The 18,776-nt window shown below is 46.1% G+C and overlaps 1 protein-coding gene across 1 annotated transcript in view; it reads left to right on the forward strand.

Annotated features, from left to right (window-relative positions):
* Positions 1 to 9,263, forward strand: part of TMEM220 (transmembrane protein 220) — a 147,259-nt gene extending 137,996 nt beyond the window's left edge. The window contains exon 4 of the mRNA XM_053710751.1: positions 8,494 to 9,263. Within this exon, the coding sequence (XP_053566726.1) occupies positions 8,494 to 8,719 (226 nt within the window). The 3' untranslated portion in view covers positions 8,720 to 9,263. The remainder of the gene's footprint in view (positions 1 to 8,493) is intronic.
* The last annotated feature ends 9,513 nt before the right edge of the window (positions 9,264 to 18,776 follow it).

Here is an 18,776-nt window from a genome sequence, read left to right on the forward strand (position 1 = left end):
CATCTAGCCTTTAATAAATGACATTCTGTTTTAAACCTGAAATATGGAGCCTGGTCTCATGTTGAGGGGGAAACTGATTGGGGTTGTGAATTGCTGATTCCCTATGCAGGACATTGTTCATCTGGTGTTAACCCTTGGTATCCTGTTGGTACCGTAACAATTGGTGGCAAGCGACGGGAGAATCCTTATCGCCCAGAGAAGCAACTACCCATCCAGACCAAATGGGAATACCGTATGAAAGGCTAAAAAGAGCTACCCTTAAAGACCTGCTAGAGCAACGGGGCCAACAAACCAGTAACCTCAGGAAGAGGGAGATTATTACAAGACTGACCGAGATGGACAGAGTACCAGGGCACGAAGGAACCAATGAGCCCAGCATGTCAGACAGAACCCCCGAAGAAGCAAGCTTTGACCGGGCGGTCAAAATAAGACTGGCGCATTATGGCCCCAACCCATCTGCGGACATTATCGACCGGGTCATAGCAGCTGTAGAGGCCAACCTACTTCGCCAAAGCGGCGCTGCAGCAGCCCAAGTCACCGCAACCCCAGTGGAAAAGAGAAAAGTTAATTTTACCGCTTTTAAAAACTTCCTGGAAACAGAAGGAGAGATTGATGGGTACCTTGCGGATTTTGAGAGGCAATGTGCACTACACCAGGTGCCCGCAGAGGACTGGGTCACGATATTGTCCGGAAAATTATCCGGCCGGGCCAATGAGGCTTTTCGGGCCATTCCAGATGAGGAAGTCGGGGATTATAATACTGTAAAAGAGGCTCTGCTCTCCAGGTATGCGGTTACACCGGAGGCATACCGGAGGCGGTTCAGAGACACTGTTAAATTGGCTGGTGATTCCTACATTGAGTGGGCATGTAAGGTGCACCGCACAGCATCTCACTGGATGGCGGGGTGCCAAGCCGTGTCTGGGGAAGAGGTGCTGCAGCTATTCCTGTTGGAACATTGCTTTGACAAGTTATCAGCAGGAGTTAGAGAGTGGGTTAGGGACCGTAAACCCTCCACCCTGCATGAAGCGGCTCGCCTGGCAGATGAGTATACGGATGCCCGCAAACTGGACACTGCTACCACTAAGCCCCCTGCTAGAGTGGAGTACAGACCCCCGGTCACCCCAGCAGCTGCCAGTTGCTAACCCCCGGCGCACCGCTATACCACACAGCCTCCGGCCATGAACTACCCTCAGACAGCCCGGTTCACCTCACGGGATTACTCACAGCCTATTCGGTGCTTTGGATGTAAGCAACTAGGGCACAAAAGATCAGAGTGTCCCCTAAACATGGCAAACCAAGCACAGTCCTGGAGGAGACCCGCCGGCGGAATCCCACGTAACCCTCAGCCTGCTGCCCACTGCGTAGAGGAATAAGAATGCTGGGGCATCCTACATGAAGCAGACCCCATGCAAGCTGTCCACCGGGATAACCGGCAACAGCACCGGCAACTGGTTAAAGTGAATGGGAAGAAGGTCAGTGGTCTACGGGATACTGGTGCTACCATGACCTTGCTCCAAAAGAACTTGGTGTCCGAGAACCAGCACACCGGAGACTCTGTGGCTGTGAGGGTGGCAGGGGGCACTGTGTTCTGCCTACCTGTTGCCCGGGTACATTTGGATTGGGGAGTGGGCGCTAGACATGTGAATGTGGGGGTTATGAAGGATTTAACAGCTGATGTTCTCCTTGGAAATGACTTGGCCCCCCTTGTTTCGGCCTACGCTCCCATGGGTCCCGCTGATGTTAACCCTGTGACTACCCGTGCCCAGACCCGTGCCACAGAGACTGACCCACCTGCTGCTGAGACCCAGGTAAGACTCTCTCCCCCGACTTGTACCCTAGATCAGACCCCCTTAAGCTGGGATACCCCAGAGACGTACGGGAGGGAAACCCGGGAGGATCCGACCCTTCAGAAATACAGGGCTAGGGCAGATGCTGGAGAAGAGGGGGTAGATGGGGAACGTTATGAGTGGGTGGGGGATCGGCTATATAGAATCCCGAAACCTGCCCAGAAAAGTACTGCCCCTCCACAGAATCGGCAGCTGGTGGTGCCTGCGAAATACCGGCAAGAGATTCTGCGGATTGGGAACAATGTACCATTAGCTGGACATCTAGGGTCCCGCCGCACCGCTCATAGGATCACCCAGAATTTCTTCTGGCCCAATTTTAACCAAGATGTGCGGGTATATTGTAGTACTTGTGACACCTGTCAACGGGTGGGTAAGCGGGGGGATCACCCAAAAGCTAGGCTTATGTCTATGCCTGTCATTGGGGAACCCTTTTCCCGCATAGCCGTTGACATTGTGGGTCCACTGGCCAGGGCTAGTCCATCAGGTAAGAAGTATATTCTCACTGTGGTGGACTATGCCACTCGTTACCCAGAGGCAGCAGCACTGTCGAATATAGAGGCAGAGACAGTCGCTGATGCCCTAGTTAAGGTTTTTACTAGGGTCGGGTTCCCTAAGGAGATTCTCTCTGATCAGGGGACCCAGTTTACCGCTGTGCTCACCCAGCAGCTGTGGAAGGTGTGCGGCATTAAACCGTTGCTCAGTTCGCCTTATCACCCACAGACTAACGGTCTCTGCGAGCGCTTTAATGGCACCCTCAAGCAGATGCTGAGGACCTTCACGGACACTTGCAGAGACTGGGAACGATTCCTTCCTCATCTGCTATTTGCGTACAGAGAGGTGCCCCAGGAATCTACTGGGTTCTCTCCCTTTGAGTTACTCTATGGGAGAAGGGTCCGCGGCCCCCTGGATCTCATTAGCGGACACTGGGAGGTAGAGATAGAGCAGGAGGGAACCCCCATCGTGCCATATGTTCTGGAACTCCGGGACCGCATGGTGAAACTGTCTGATGGTAAGAGAGAATCTCCAGGTGGCCCAGGGGAGACAGAAGGGGTGGTACGATCAGGGTGCCCGGCAGCGGGTCTTCCAGGTTGGACAGAAGGTTTTGGTGCTCAAGCCTGTGAAGACCAACAAGATGCAAGCATCTTGGCAGGGCCCGTATAAGGTGTTATCTCAGGTGTGTGATACTACCTATGTTATAGCCAGCTGTGCAGATGAGAGGATCCAGCGATCCTTTCATGTGAACATGCTGAAGGAGTATCAGGAGAGGCCAGAGGATGTAGCTGCAGTGTGTGCCCCTGCTGCAGACGACCCAGAGAATTTACCCCTGCCTGACTTACTAGAGAAGGACCCCCAGACTGACCTCACTAGTCTTGTGCAGCTAGGGGACCGGTTAAACCCTACTGAGAGGGTACAGGCAAGACAGCTCCTGTGGGAGAAGCAGGCGACGTTCTCCCAAGAGCCCGGCTACACTACTCTAGCTGTACATAAGGTAGAGACACACGGACAGAATCCCCTGCGACAGCCTCCCTACCGTATACCCGAAGCAGTCCGAGAAGGAATGCGGAAGGAGATACAGGAGATGGCTCGGATGGGAGTGATCGAGCACTCCGATAGTCCTTGGGCTTCACCTGTAGTCCTGGTACCTAAGAAAGATGGAACCACCCGGTTCTGTGTGGACTACAGGCGGCTCAACGAGAGGACCACCACTGACGCTTACCCGATGCCCCGGGTAGACGAATTACTAGACCGTATTGCTAGGGGACGCTATCTGACAACCATAGACCTGTGTAAAGGCTATTGGCAGATTCCCCTGGCCGAGGATGCTATCCCCAAGTCGGCATTCGTCACCCCATTCGGCCTGTACCAGTTTAAGGTCATGCCCTTTGGGATGAAGAATGCTCCGGCTACCTTCCAGCGTATGGTGGATAGACTCCTCGATGGCTTCCAGGAATTTGCTTGTGCATACCTGGACGACATCGCGGTTTACAGTGAGTCCTGGGAAGAACACCTTACCCATGTGTTACGGTACCAACAGGATACCAAGGGTTAATACCAGGGAACAATGTCCTGCATACAGAATCAGCACTTCACAACCTCGATCAGTTTCCCTGCAAACATGAGACCAAGCTCCACATTTCAGGTTTAAAACAGAATATATTTATTAAAGGCTGAATGCCTAGTATTTATACAGGTTTTGACCCCAGATGGGGGGGTTGAATATAACCCTGGCTTCAGGTTACAGAGGGCATTGGTTAAACAGTAAAGCAAACATATGAACAATGCATTAAACCTCTAAGAATTGTCTATTCACAGGTAAAACAGATTAACATATTAAGTACTCAGACAATCTGATGTTGGGCAGTCTAGTTAACATAATCACACAAAACCCAATCATTTTACCTAGACAGACTCCTGAGACACAATCAGATCTTAAACATACATAGAATACATCTTATTACAGAATATAGGAACAGTTCTTATTAGCTATAAAGTCTTTTATGCCCACTTGGCTTATAGAGTCACAATTGCTCCCACAAGGGGCACTCACACCCTGTACCCATCCTGTATTTATGGATACAGGGTGACATAGACATAAGACAGAGTTATGAAAGTACATGGGGTATCCAGCATATAAAATTCCATATTTCCATGCAGTCTCTGGGTATCCTTAAGCCCATGTACCTCCAGCCCAAAGAATGTTCCATAACAGGCCCTCCAATGTACAGTGGCGAGATTGGTTTTGTCACAGCTCTCCCCTTTTCCAAACAGACTAACAGGGTATCTGACCTCCTGCCGGTCAGTGCCCTGGTTAGTCCAGCAACCCACCCATAAAACACAATTAGTAGTACAGCCCACCCACAATAAATGGTTACTACACCTGAGTACGGGGAAAACTTGTCCATGTCCAGGTGCCTCACCACAGCTGTGTGGGGGACTGGTACGCTGAATTGGTGGGTTGCGAGGTGGGCAGAGACCAGCTGTACTCTGCCCGGGTGCCAGCACTACCATGGAAGTAGCCTGGTGGGAGCCTGGTAGCTGGAGGGGGAGACCGACTGTCTCCCCTTTGGATACATAGCTGTGCTGCTGGAGGGGGAGACCAATCGTCTCCCCTTTGGCTAAACAGCCGTGTTGCTGGGGGACAGGACCAACTGTCCCTACCCCTTGTAACGCAGCCTGCCGCTGGGGAATGGAGTCTGGGCTCCCAATTCCTGTATATTCCTCTGCTGCTGGGGGACAGGACCAACTGTCTCTGCCCCCTGTAACTCAGCCTGCCGCTGGGGAATGGAGTCTGGGCTCCCAATTCCCTGCAGGACCGGTGGAGAGACCTCGGTCCCATCTCCACTGGCCACCTGGGGTCCTTCCCAGTAAATCTCCACAATATCTTCCCAGCTGGATGGGTCTGGATCTGGGTCTTTCACCTTGCTGTCCTGCTGAGCCTTCCCAATGGAGTGGAAGAGATCTCGGTAGTCCTGCTCCAGTTCCCACTCCAGGGCTGCTAAGTGAGCCAGGTCTGGCTCTACTTCATGGGGGTCAGCCCAGTCATGCCTAGCCTCCCTCTCATAGAAAATGTCCTGAAGTCTGGTCTGCGCAGGGCTCCCGAAGTCAGGCTCTGCAAAGGACTCCCATAACAAGCCAGGACCATCAAACTCCTCTCCCTCTGGTTTGTCATGCTCAGCTGTCCAGGGTATATACTGTGCCATATACCACCAGAGCGCCTGGTAGGCATGTCAGTTTGCTGGGACAATCCATCTGTATTCCCGTTATGAGAGAGAATTCCTGTCCATACAAACAAGGGTTCAAATTCCTCAGTGCCCAGACCAGGGCCAAACAGTCCTTCAAAATCCTATCAGCTTCTTTACGAGTTTTCTGTACCTGCTCTTTATAGGTATCCACAATCCCTTCATACTGACATAGGGTGCCCTTGAGTTGCTGCACCTCACTATGAGCCAGCGTCAGCTTCTCCTCAAGTGTCGCTAAGTTTGTCTTTAAGGTTTCATGTCCCACTCTCAAGCTGGTGTTTTCTGCAGTCTGTCAGTGCAGCTTGTCTAGCAGAGATTCACGTTCTAAACGTGCTTCTTCCTCTGCGCTCCTCTTCTCCTTCATCAGCGCATTGTAACGGGACCTCCACATATCAATAGCAGATAGAGATTTACTGAGCTCAGCGTCCTGGGGCTTAGCAGCAGGTGGGTCAGTCTCTGCTGCACGGATCTGGGCACGGGTAGTCACAGAGTTAACATCAGCGGGACCCATAGGAGCGTAGGCAGAAACAAGGGGGGCCAAGTCATTTCCAAGAAGAACATCAGCAGGTAAGTCCTTCTTGACCCCCACATTCACAGGTCTAGCGCCCACTCCCCAATCCAAATGTACCCTGGCAACAGGTAGGCTGAACACATCGCCCCCTGCTACCCTCACAGCCACAGTGTCTCCAGTGTACTGTTTCTCAGACACCAAGTTCTTTTGAAGCAAGGTCATGGTAGCACCAGTATCCCGTAGACCACTGACCTTCTTCCCATTCACTTTAACCAGTTGCTGGTTATTCCGGTGGGCAGCTTGCACAAGGTCTGCCTCATGTAGGATGCTCCAGCATTCTTGCGCCTCTACGTAGCGGGCCGCAGGCTGAGGATTACGTGGGATTCCGCCGGCGGGTCTTCTCCAGGACTGCGCTTGGTTCGCTGCGTTTAGGGGACACTCTGGTCTTTTGTGCCCTAGTTGCTTACATCTAAAGCACCGAATAGGTTGTGAGTAGCACCGCAAATTGAACAGGGCTCTCTGAGGGTAGTTCGTGGCCGGAGGCCGTGTGGTATAGCGGTGCGCCGGGGTTTGGTAACTGGCAGCTGCTGGGGTGACTGGGGGTCTGTACTCCACTCTAGCAGGGGGCTTAGTGATAGCAGTGTCCAGTTTGTGGGCATCCGTATACTCATCTGCCAAGCGAGCCGCTTCCTGCAGGGTGGAGGGTTTACAGTCCCGAACCCACTCTCGAACTCCTGCGGGTAACTTGTCGAAGCAATGTTCCAACAGGAATAGCTGCAGCACCTCTTACCCAGATATGGCTTGGCACCCCGCTATCCAGTGAGCTGCTGTGCGGTGCACCTTACATGCCCACTCAAGGTAGGAATCTCCAGCTAATTTAACAGTGTCTCTGAACCGCCTCCGGTATGCCTCCGGTGTAACCGCATACCTGGAGAGCAGAGCCTCTTTTACAGTATTATAATCCCTGACTTCCTCATCTGGAATGGCCCGAAAAGCCTCTCTGGCCCGGCCGGATAATTTTCCAGATAATATCGTGACCCAGTCCTCTGCGGGTACCTTGTGTAGTGCACATTGCCTCTCAAAATCCGCAAGGTACCCATCAATCTCTCCTTCTGTTTCCAGGAAGTTTTTAAAAGCTGCAAAATTTACTTTTCTCTTTTCCATCTTAGTCAGTATTGTAATAATCCCCCTCTTCCTGAGGTTACTGGCTTGTGTAGTTGCTCTTCTGGGCGATAAGGTTCATTCCGTTGCTTGCCACCAATGTTACGGTACCAACAGGATACCAAGGGTTAATACCAGGGAACAATGTCCTGCATACAGAATCAGCACTTCACAACCTCGATCAGTTTCCCTGCAAACATGAGACCAAGCTCCACATTTCAGGTTTAAAAAAGAATATCTTTATTAAAGGCTGAATGCCTAGTATTTATACAGGTTTTGACCCCAGATGGGGGGGTTGAATATAACCCTGGCTTCAGGTTACAGAGGGCATTGGTTAAACAGTAAAGCAAACATATGAACAATGCATCAAACCTCTAAGAATTGTCTATTCACAGGTAAAACAGATTAACATATTAAGTACTCAGACAATCTGATGTTGGGCAGTCTAGTTAACATAATCACACAAAACCCAATCAGTTTACCTAGACAGACTCCTGAGACACAATCAGATCTTAAACATACATAGAATACATCTTATTACAGAATATAGGAACAGTTCTTATTAGCTATAAAGTCTTTTATGCCCACTTGGCTTATAGAGTCACAATTGCTCCCACAAGGGGCACTCACACCCTATACCCATCCTGTATTTATGGATACAGGGTGACATAGACATAAGACAGAGTTATGAAAGTACATGGGGTGTCCAGCATATAAAATTCCATATTTCCATGCAGTCTCTGGGTATCCTTAAGCCCATGTACCTCCAGCCCAAAGAATGTTCCATAACAGGCCCTCCAATGTACAGTGGCGAGATTGGTTTTGTCACACCATGTAGGGGTGGTTCTGGACAAGATTCGGGCCGCTGGCCTGACCTTGAAACCAGACAAGTGCCATCTAGGTATGGCTGAAGTACAGTACTTGGGTCACCGAGTGGGGTGTGGGAGACAGAGACCGGAGCCAGCCAAGGTAGAGGCTGTGGCTAACTGGCCCACACCTATCACTAAGACCCAAGTGCTAGCCTTCCTGGGGACGGCCGGGTATTACCGACGTTTTGTCCCAGACTACAGTACTATCGCCAAGCCCCTGACTGACCTGACTAAAAAGAACCTCCCCAAACAGGTCCTGTGGTCTCCAGCTTGTGAAGCCGCGTTTCAGGCACTGAAGCAGGCCCTTGTGAATGCCCCTGTCTTGGCTGCCCCAGTCCCTAACAAACGTTTTCTCATTCATACAGATGCTTCCATGTATGGACTGGGGGCTGTACTGAGTCAAGTCGGGGAGGATGGAGGAGAGCACCCTGTCGCATACCTAAGCAGAAAGTTGTTACCTCTGGAAGTGAGTTATGCGGCAGTAGAGAAGGAATGTTTAGCCCTGGTCTGGGCACTGAAGAAGTTGAACCCTTATCTATACGGACAGGAATTTTCCCTCATAACGGACCACAATCCCTTAGTCTGGCTTAACCGGGTCTCAGGAGACAATGGTAGATTGCTGAGGTGGAGTTTAGCCCTCCAGCCCTATAACTTCACCATCAGCTACCGGCCCGTTAAGCTAAACGGGAATGCAGATGGATTGTCCCGGCAAACTGACATGCCTACCACCTCCTAGTCCGGTCATCCCCAAGTTGACCCGCCAAAGGGTCAAGCCGGGTCTGCCGGAGTGTTCCACAAGGGGGGAGCTATGTGACAGACCCTTCGGTCAGGACTGAAAGCGTTAAGTTTATTTTCTAAATACAAGTTTGCTGGCATCAGCTATAATTAAGTTGGTGATAAGCATTCCATTGTTTAATCACTCTCAGAGAGCAGACGCCTAAGTGATAAGGAAAGCCAAGAGTGTCTTGTGTTTAAAGTGTTAAGTAATGTAATTCTACTGTATCATGTCAAAGGGCGTCTTCCCCTTTTATCTAATGTACAAGAGTCTTTCAACCCCCCCCCCATCTGGGGTCAAACCTGTATAAATACTAGGCATCTAGCCTTTAATAAATGACATTCTGTTTTAAACCTGAAATGTGGAGCCTGGTCTCATGTTGAGGGGGAAACTGATTGGGGTTGTGAATTGCTGATTCCCTATGCAGGACATTGTTCATCTGGTGTTAACCCTTGGTATCCTGTTGGTACCGTAACAAGCGGTTTGTATGTATTGTGCTAATAGCGGTCTGTATGTATTGTGCTAATAGCGGTCTGTATGTATTGTGCTAATAGCGGTTTGTATGTGTTGTGCTCATAGCGGTCTGTACGTATTGTGCTAATAGCGGTCTGTATGTATTGTGCTAATAGTGGTCTGTGTGTTGTGCTAATAGCGGTTTGTATGTATTGTGCTAATAGCGGTCTGTATGTGTTGTGCTAATAGCGGTCTATACGTATTGTGCTAATAGCGGTCTGTATGTGTTGTGCTAATAGCGGTCTGTATGTGTTGTGCTAATAGCGGTTTGTATGTGTTGTGCTAATAGCGGTCTGTATGTATTGTGCTAATAGTGGTCTGTATGTATTGTGCTAATAGTGGTCTGTGTGTTGTGCTAATAGCGGTTTGTATGTATTGTGCTAATAGCGGTCTGTATGTGTTGTGCTAATAGCGGTCTGTATGCGTTGTGCTAATAGCGGTTTGTATATGTTGTGCTAATAGCGGTCTGTACGTATTGTGCTAATAGCGGTCTGTACGTATTGTGCTAATAGCGGTCTGTACGTATTGTGCTAATAGCGGTCTGTATGTATTGTGCTAATAGCGGTCTGTATGTGTTGTGCTAATAGCGGTTTGTATGTGTTGTGCTAATAGTGGTCTGTATGTATTGTGCTAATAGCGATCTGTATGTATTGTGCTAATAGTGGTCTGTGTGTTGTGCTAATAGCGGTTTGTATGTATTGTGCTAATAGCGGTCTGTATGTGTTGTGCTAATAGCGGTCTGTATGCGTTGTGCTAATAGCGGTTTGTATATGTTGTTCTAATAGCGGTCTGTACGTATTGTGCTAATAGCGGTCTGTACGTATTGTGCTAATAGCGGTCTGTATGTATTGTGCTAATAGCGGTCTGTACGTATTGTGCTAATAGCGGTCTGTATGTGTTGTGCTAATAGCAGTCTGTATGTATTGTGCTAATAGTGGTCTGTGTGTTGTGCTAATAGCGGTCTGTATGTATTGTGCTAATAGCGGTTTGTATGTATTGTGCTAATAGCGGTCTGTATGTATTGTGCTAATAGCGGTTTATATGTGTTGTGCTCATAGCGGTCTATATGTGTTGTGCTAATAGCGGTTTGTATGTGTTGTGCTAATAGCGGTCTGTACGTATTGTGCTAATAGCGGTCTGTATGTATTATGCTAATAGCGGTCTGTATGTGTTGTGCTAATAGCGGTCTGTATGTATTGTGCTAATAGTGGTCTGTGTGTTGTGCTAATAGCGGTTTGTATGTATTGTGCTAATAGCGGTCTGTATGTGTTGTGCTATTAGCGGTCTGTACGTATTGTGCTAATAGCGGTCTGTATGTGTTGTGCTAATAGCGGTCTGTATGCGTTGTGCTAATAGCGGTCTGTATGCATTGTGCTAATAGCGGTCTGTATGTATTGTGCTAATAGCGGTCTGTATGTATTGTGCTAATAGCGGTCTGTATGTATTGTGCTAATAGCGGTCTACAAATATTGTGCTAATAGCGGTCTGTATGTGTTGTGCTAATAGCGGTCTGTATGTGTTGTGCTAATAGCGGTCTGTATGTGTTGTGCTAATAGCGGTCTGTATGTGTTGTGCTAATAGCGGTCTAAATCTAAAAAGAAGCTGTCTGTATGTATTGTGCTAATAGCGGTCTGTATGTGTTGTGCTAATAGCGGTCTATATGTGTTTTGCTAATAGCGGTCTGTATGTATTGTGCTAATAGCGGTCTGTATGTGTTGTGCTAATAGCGATCTGTATGTATTGTGCTAATAGTAGTCTGTATGTGTTGTGCTTATAGCGGTTTGTATGTGTTGTGCTAATAGTGGTCTGTATGTGTTGTATTGATAGCGGTCTGTATGTATTGTGCTAATAGCGGTCTGTATGTGTTGTGCCTTATAGCGGTCTGTATGTGTTGTGCTAGTAGCGGTCTGTATGTGTTGTGCTAATAGCAGTCTGTATGTATTGTGCTAATAGCGGTCTGTATGTATTGTGCTAATAGCGGTCTGTATGTATTGTGCTAATAGCGGTCTGTATATATTGTGCTAATAGCGGTCTGTATGTGTTGTGCTAATAGCGGTCTGTATGTGTTGTGCTAATAGCGGTCTGTATGGGTTGTGCTAATAGCGGTCTGTATGTGTTGTGCTAATAGCAGTCTGTATGTATTGTGCTAATAGCGGTCTGTATGTGTTGTGCTAATAGCGGTCTGTATGCGTTGTGCTAATAGCAGTCTGTATGTGTTGTGCTAATAGCGGTCTGTATGGGTTGTGCTAATAGCGGTCTGTATGGGTTGTGCTAATAGCGGTCTGTATGTGTTGTGCTAATAGCGGTCTGTATGCGTTGTGCTAATAGCAGTCTGTATGTGTTGTGCTAATAGCGGTCTGTATGTATTGTGCTAATAGCGGTCTGTATGTATTGTGCTAATAGCGGTCTGTATGTGTTGTGCTAATAGCGGTCTGTATGTATTGTGCTAATAGCGGTCTGTATGTGTTGTGCTAATAGCGGTCTGTATGTATTATGCTAATAGCGGTCTGTATGTGTTGTGCTAATAGCGGTCTGTATGTATTGTGCTAATAGTGGTCTGTGTGTTGTGCTAATAGCGGTCTGTATGTATTGTGCTAATAGCGGTCTGTATGTGTTGTGCTAATAGCGGTCTGTACATATTGTGCTAATAGCGGTCTGTATGTATTGTGCTAATAGCGGTCTGTATGTGTTGTGCTAATAGCGGTCTGTATATATTGTGCTAATAGCGGTCTGTATGTGTTGTGCTAATAGCAGTCTGTATGTGTTGTGCTAATAGCGGTCTGTATGTATTGTGCTAATAGCGGTCTGTATGTATTGTGCTAATAGCGGTCTGTATGCGTTGTGCTAATAGCGGTCTGTATGTATTGTGCTAATAGCGGTCTGTATGTGTTGTGCTAATAGCGGTCTGTATGTATTGTGCTAATAGCGATCTGTATGTGTTGTGCTAATAGTGGTCTGTATGCGTTGTGCTAATAGCAGTCTGTATGTGTTGTGCTAATAGCGGTCTGTATGGGTTGTGCTAATAGCGGTCTGTATGTGTTGTGCTAATAGCGGTCTGTATGCGTTGTGCTAATAGCGGTCTGTATGCATTGTGCTAATAGCGGTCTGTATGTATTGTGCTAATAGCGGTCTGTATGTATTGTGCTAATAGCGGTCTGTATGTATTGTGCCTTATAGCGGTCTGTATGTATTGTGCTAATAGCGGTCTGTATGTGTTGTACTAATAGCGGTCAGTATGTATTGTGCTAATAGCGGTCTGTATGTATTGTGCTAATAGCGGTCTGTATGTATTGTGCTAATAGCGGTCTGTATGTATTGTGCTAGTAGCGGTCTATAAATATTGTGCTAATAGCGGTCTGTATGTGTTGTGCTAATAGCGGTCTGTATGTGTTGTGCTAATAGCGGTCTGTATGTGTTGTGCTAATAGCGGTCTGTATGTATTGTGCTAATAGCGGTCTGTATGTATTGTGCTAATAGCGGTCTGTATGTATTGTGCTAATAGCGGTCTGTATGTATTGTGCTAATAGCGGTCTGTATGTGTTGTACTAATAGCGGTCAGTATGTATTGTGCTAATAGCGGTCTGTATGTATTGTGCTAATAGCGGTCTGTATGTATTGTGCTAATAGCGGTCTGTATGTATTGTGCTAGTAGCGGTCTATAAATATTGTGCTAATAGCGGTCTGTATGTGTTGTGCTAATAGCGGTCTGTATGTGTTGTGCTAATAGCGGTCTGTATGTGTTGTGCTAATAGCGGTCTAAATCTAAAAAGAAGCTGTCTGTATGTATTGTGCTAATAGCGGTCTGTATGTGTTGTGCCTTATAGCGGTCTGTATGTGTTGTGCTAATAGCGGTCTATATGTGTTTTGCTAATAGCGGTCTGTATGTATTGTGCTAATAGCGGTCTGTATATATTGTGCTAATAGCGGTCTGTATGTATTGTGCTAATAGTAGTCTGTATGTGTTGTGCTAATAGCGGTTTGTATGTGTTGTACTGATAGCGGTCTGTATGTATTGTGCTAATAGCGGTCTGAATGTGTTGTGCTAATAGTGGTCTGTATGTGTTGTGCTAATAGCGGTCTGTATGTATTGTGCTAATAGCGGTCTGTATGTATTGTGCTAATAGCGGTCTGTATGTATTGTGCTAATAGCGGTCTGTATGTATTGTGCTAATAGCGGTCTGTATGTATTGTGCTAATAGCGGTCTGTATGTATTGTGCTAATAGCGGTCTGTATGTATTGTGCTAATAGCGGTCTGAATGTGTTGTGCTAATAGTGGTCTGTATGTGTTGTACTGATAGCGGTCTGTATGTATTGTGCTAATAGCGGTCTGTATGTGTTGTGCCTTATAGCGGTCTGTATGTGTTGTGCTAATAGCGGTCTGTATGTATTGTGCTAATAGCGGTCTGTATGTGTTGTGCTAATAGCGGTCTGTATGTATTGTGCTAATAGCGGTCTGTATGTATTGTGCTAATAGCGGTCTGTATGTGTTGTGCTAATAGCGGTCTGTATGTGTTGTGCTAATAGCGGTCTGTATGTGTTGTGCTAATAGCGGTCTGTATGTGTTGTGCTAATAGCGGTCTGTATGCGTTGTGCTAATAGCGGTCTGTATGTGTTGTACTAATAGCGGTCTGTATGTGTTGTACTAATAGCGGTCAGTATGTATTGTGCTAATAGCGGTCTGTATGTGTTGTGCTAATAGCGGTCAGTATGTATTGTGCTAATAGCGGTCTGTATGTGTTGTGCTAATAGCAGTCTGTATGTGTTGTGCTAATAGCGATCTGTATGTGTTGTGCTAATAGCGGTCTGTATGTATTGTGCTAATAGTAGTCTGTATGTATTGTGCTAATAGCGGTCTGTATGTATTGTGCTAATAGCAGTCTGTATGTGTTGTGCTAATAGCGATCTGTATGTGTTGTGCTAATAGCGGTCTGTATGTATTGTGCTAATAGTAGTCTGTATGTATTGTGCTAATAGCGGTCTGTATGTGTTGTGCTAATAGCGGTCTGTATGTGTTGTGCTAATAGCGGTCTAAATCTAAAAAGAAGCTGTCTGTATGTATTGTGCTAATAGCGGTCTGTATGTGTTGTGCTAATAGCGGTCTATATGTGTTTTGCTAATAGCGGTCTGTATGTATTGTGCTAATAGCGGTCTGTATGTGTTGTGCTAATAGCGGTTTGTATGTGTTGTGCTAATAGCGGTTTGTATGTGTTGTGCTAATAGTGGTCTGTATGTGTTGTACTGATAGCGGTCTGTATGTATTGTGCTAATAGCGGTCTGTATGTGTTGTGCCTTATAGCGGTCTGTATGTGTTGTGCTAGTAGCGGTCTGTATGTGTTGTGCTAATAGCGGTCTGTATGTATTGTGCTAATAGCGGTCTGTATGTATTGTGCTAATAGCGGTCTGTATATATTGTGCTAATAGCGGTCTGTATGTGTTGTGCTAATAGCGGTCTGTATGTGTTGTGCTAATAGCGGTCTGTATGGGTTGTGCTAATAGCGGTCTGTATGTGTTGTGCTAATAGCGGTCTGTATGCGTTGTGCTAATAGCAGTCTGTATGTGTTGTGCTAATAGCGGTCTGTATGTATTGTGCTAATAGCGGTCTGTATGTATTGTGCTAATAGCGGTCTGTATGTGTTGTGCTAATAGCGGTCTGTATGTATTGTGCTAATAGCGGTCTGTATGTGTTGTGCTCATAGCGGTCTGTATGTGTTGTGCTAATAGCGGTTTGTATGTATTGTGCTAATAGCGGTCTGTATGTGTTGTGCTAATAGCGGTTTGTATGTATTGTGCTAATAGCGGTCTGTATGTGTTGTGCTAATAGCGGTTTGTATGTATTGTGCTAATAGCGGTCTGTATGTATTGTGCTAATAGCGGTCTGTATGTATTATGCTAATAGCGGTCTGTATGTGTTGTGCTAATAGCGGTCTGTATGTATTGTGCTAATAGTGGTCTGTGTGTTGTGCTAATAGCGGTCTGTATGTGTTGTGCTAATAGCGGTCTGTATGTGTTGTGCTAATAGCGGTCTGTATGTATTGTGCTAATAGCGGTCTGTATGTATTATGCTAATAGCGGTCTGTATGTGTTGTGCTAATAGCGGTCTGTATGTATTGTGCTAATAGTGGTCTGTGTGTTGTGCTAATAGCGGTCTGTATGTATTGTGCTAATAGCGGTCTGTATGTGTTGTGCTAATAGCGGTCTGTACATATTGTGCTAATAGCGGTCTGTATGTGTTGTGCTAATAGCGGTCTGTATGCGTTGTGCTAATAGCGGTCTGTATGTGTTGTGCTAATAGCGGTCTGTATGTGTTGTGCTAATAGCGGTCTGTATATATTGTGCTAATAGCGGTCTGTATGTGTTGTGCTAATAGCAGTCTGTATGTGTTGTGCTAATAGCGGTCTGTATGTATTGTGCTAATAGCGGTCTGTATGTATTGTGCTAATAGCGGTCTGTATGCGTTGTGCTAATAGCGGTCTGTATGTATTGTGCTAATAGCGGTCTGTATGTGTTGTGCTAATAGCGGTCTGTATGTATTGTGCTAATAGCGGTCTGTATGTGTTGTGCTAATAGCGGTCTGTATGTGTTGTGCTAATAGCGGTCTGTATGTGTTGTGCTAATAGCGGTCTGTATGCGTTGTGCTAATAGCGGTCTGTATGTATTGTGCTAATAGCGGTCTGTATGTATTGTGCTAATAGCGGTCTGTATGTATTGTGCTAATAGCGGTCTGTATGTGTTGTGCTAATAGCGGTCTGTATGTGTTGTGCTAATAGCGGTCTGTATGTATTGTGCTAATAGCGGTCTGTATGTATTGTGCTAATAGCGGTCTGTATGTATTGTGCTAGTAGCGGTCTATAAATATTGTGCTAATAGCGGTCTGTATGTGTTGTGCTAATAGCGGTCTGTATGTGTTGTGCTAATAGCGGTCTGTATGTGTTGTGCTAATAGCGGTCTAAATCTAAAAAGAAGCTGTCTGTATGTATTGTGCTAATAGCGGTCTGTATGTGTTGTGCCTTATAGCGGTCTGTATGTGTTGTGCTAATAGCGGTCTATATGTGTTTTGCTAATAGCGGTCTGTATGTATTGTGCTAATAGCGGTCTGTATATATTGTGCTAATAGCGGTCTGTATGTATTGTGCTAATAGTAGTCTGTATGTGTTGTGCTAATAGCGGTTTGTATGTGTTGTACTGATAGCGGTCTGTATGTATTGTGCTAATAGTAGTCTGTATGTGTTGTGCTAATAGCGTTCTGTATGTTTTGTGCTAATAGCGGTCTGTATGTATTGTGCTAATAGCGGTCTGAATGTGTTGTGCTAATAGTGGTCTGTATGTGTTGTGCTAATAGCGGTCTGTATGTATTGTGCTAATAGCGGTCTGTATGTATTGTGCTAATAGCGGTCTGTATGTATTGTGCTAATAGCGGTCTGTATGTATTGTGCTAATAGCGGTCTGAATGTGTTGTGCTAATAGTGGTCTGTATGTGTTGTACTGATAGCGGTCTGTATGTATTGTGCTAATAGCGGTCTGTATGTGTTGTGCCTTATAGCGGTCTGTATGTGTTGTGCTAATAGCGGTCTGTATGTATTGTGCTAATAGCGGTCTGTATGTATTGTGCTAATAGCGGTCTGTATGTGTTGTGCTAATAGCTGTCTGTACGTGTTGTGCTAATAGCGGTCTGTATGTGTTGTGCTAATAGCGGTCTGTATGTATTGTGCTAATAGCGGTCTGTATGTATTGTGCTAATAGCGGTCTGTATGTATTGTGCTAGTAGCGGTCTATAAATATTGTGCTAATAGCGTCCTGTATGTGTTGTGCTAATAGCGGTCCTGTATGTGTTGTGCTAATAGCGGTCTAAATCTAAAAAGAAGCTGTCTGTATGTATTGTGCTAATAGCGGTCTGTATGTGTTGTGCTAATAGCGGTCTGTATGTATTGTGCTAATAGCGGTCTGTATGTGTTGTGCTAATAGCGGTCTGTATGGGTTGTGCTAATAGCGGTCTGTATGTATTGTGCTAATAGCGGTCTGTATGTATTGTTCTAATAGCGGTTTGTATGTGTTGTGCTAATAGCGGTCTGTATGTATTGTGCTAATAGCGGTCTGTATTGTGTGTGCTAATAGTGGTCTGTGTATTGTGCTAAAGCTGTCTGTATGTTGTTGTGCTAATAGCGGTTTGTATGCATTCTGCTAATAGCGGTCTGTATGTATTGTGCTAATAGCGGTCTGTATGTATTGTGCTAATAGTAGTCTGTATGTATTGTGCTAATAGCGGTCTGTATGTGTTGTGCTAATAGCGGTCTGTATGTGTTGTGCTAATAGCGGTCTGTATGTGTTGTACTGATAGCGGTCTGTATGTATTGTGCTAATAGCGGGTCTGTATGTATTGTGCTAATAGCGGTCTGTATGTGTTGTGCTAATAGCGGTCTGTATGTGTTGTGCTAATAGCGGTCTGTATGTATTGTGCTAATAGCGGTCTGTATGTATTGTGCTAATAGTAGTCTGTATGTATTGTGCTAATAGTAGTCTGTATGTATTGTGCTAATAGCGGTCTGTATGTGTTGTGCTAATAGCGGTCTGTATGTGTTGTGCTAATAGCGGTCTGTATGGTTTGTGCTAATAGCGGTCTGTATGTATTGTGCTAATAGCGGTCTGTATGTATTGTGCTAATAGCGGTGTGTATGTGTTGTGCTAATAGCGGTCTGTATGTATTGTGCTAATAGCGGTCTGTATGTGTTGTGCTAATAGTGGTCTGTATGTATTGTGCTAATAGCGGTCTGTATGTGTTGTGCTAATAGCGGTCTGTATGTGTTGTGCTAATAGCGGTCTGTATGAGTTGTGCTAATAGCGGTCTGTATGTGTTGTGCTAATAGCGGTCTGTATGTATTGTGCTAATAGCGGTCTGTATGTGTTGTGCTAATAGCGGTCTGTATGTATTGTGCTAATAGCGGTCTGTATGTATTGTGCTAATAGCGGTCTGTATGTATTGTGCTAATAGCGGTCTGTATGTGTTGTGCTAATAGCGGTCTGTATGTATTGTGCTAATAGCGGTCTGTATGTGTTGTGCTAATAGCGGTCTGTATGTGTTGTGCTAATAGCGGTCTGTATGTATTGTGCTAATAGCGGTATGTATGTATTGTGCTATAGCGGTCTGTATGTGTTGTGCTAATAGCGGTCTGTATGTATTGTGCTAATAGCGGTCTGTATGTATTGGTGCTAATAGCGGTCTGTATGTATTGTGCTAATAGCGGTCTGTTGTGTTGTGCTAATAGCGGTCTGTATGTATTGTGCTAATAGCGGTCTGTATGTGTTGTGCTAATAGCCGGTCTGTATGTATTGTGCTTAATAGCGGTCTGTATGTGTTTGTGCTA

The sequence above is a fragment of the Bombina bombina genome, chromosome 1 (assembly GCF_027579735.1).
Source record: "Bombina bombina isolate aBomBom1 chromosome 1, aBomBom1.pri, whole genome shotgun sequence".
NCBI classification, from domain to species: Eukaryota; Metazoa; Chordata; class Amphibia; order Anura; family Bombinatoridae; genus Bombina; species Bombina bombina.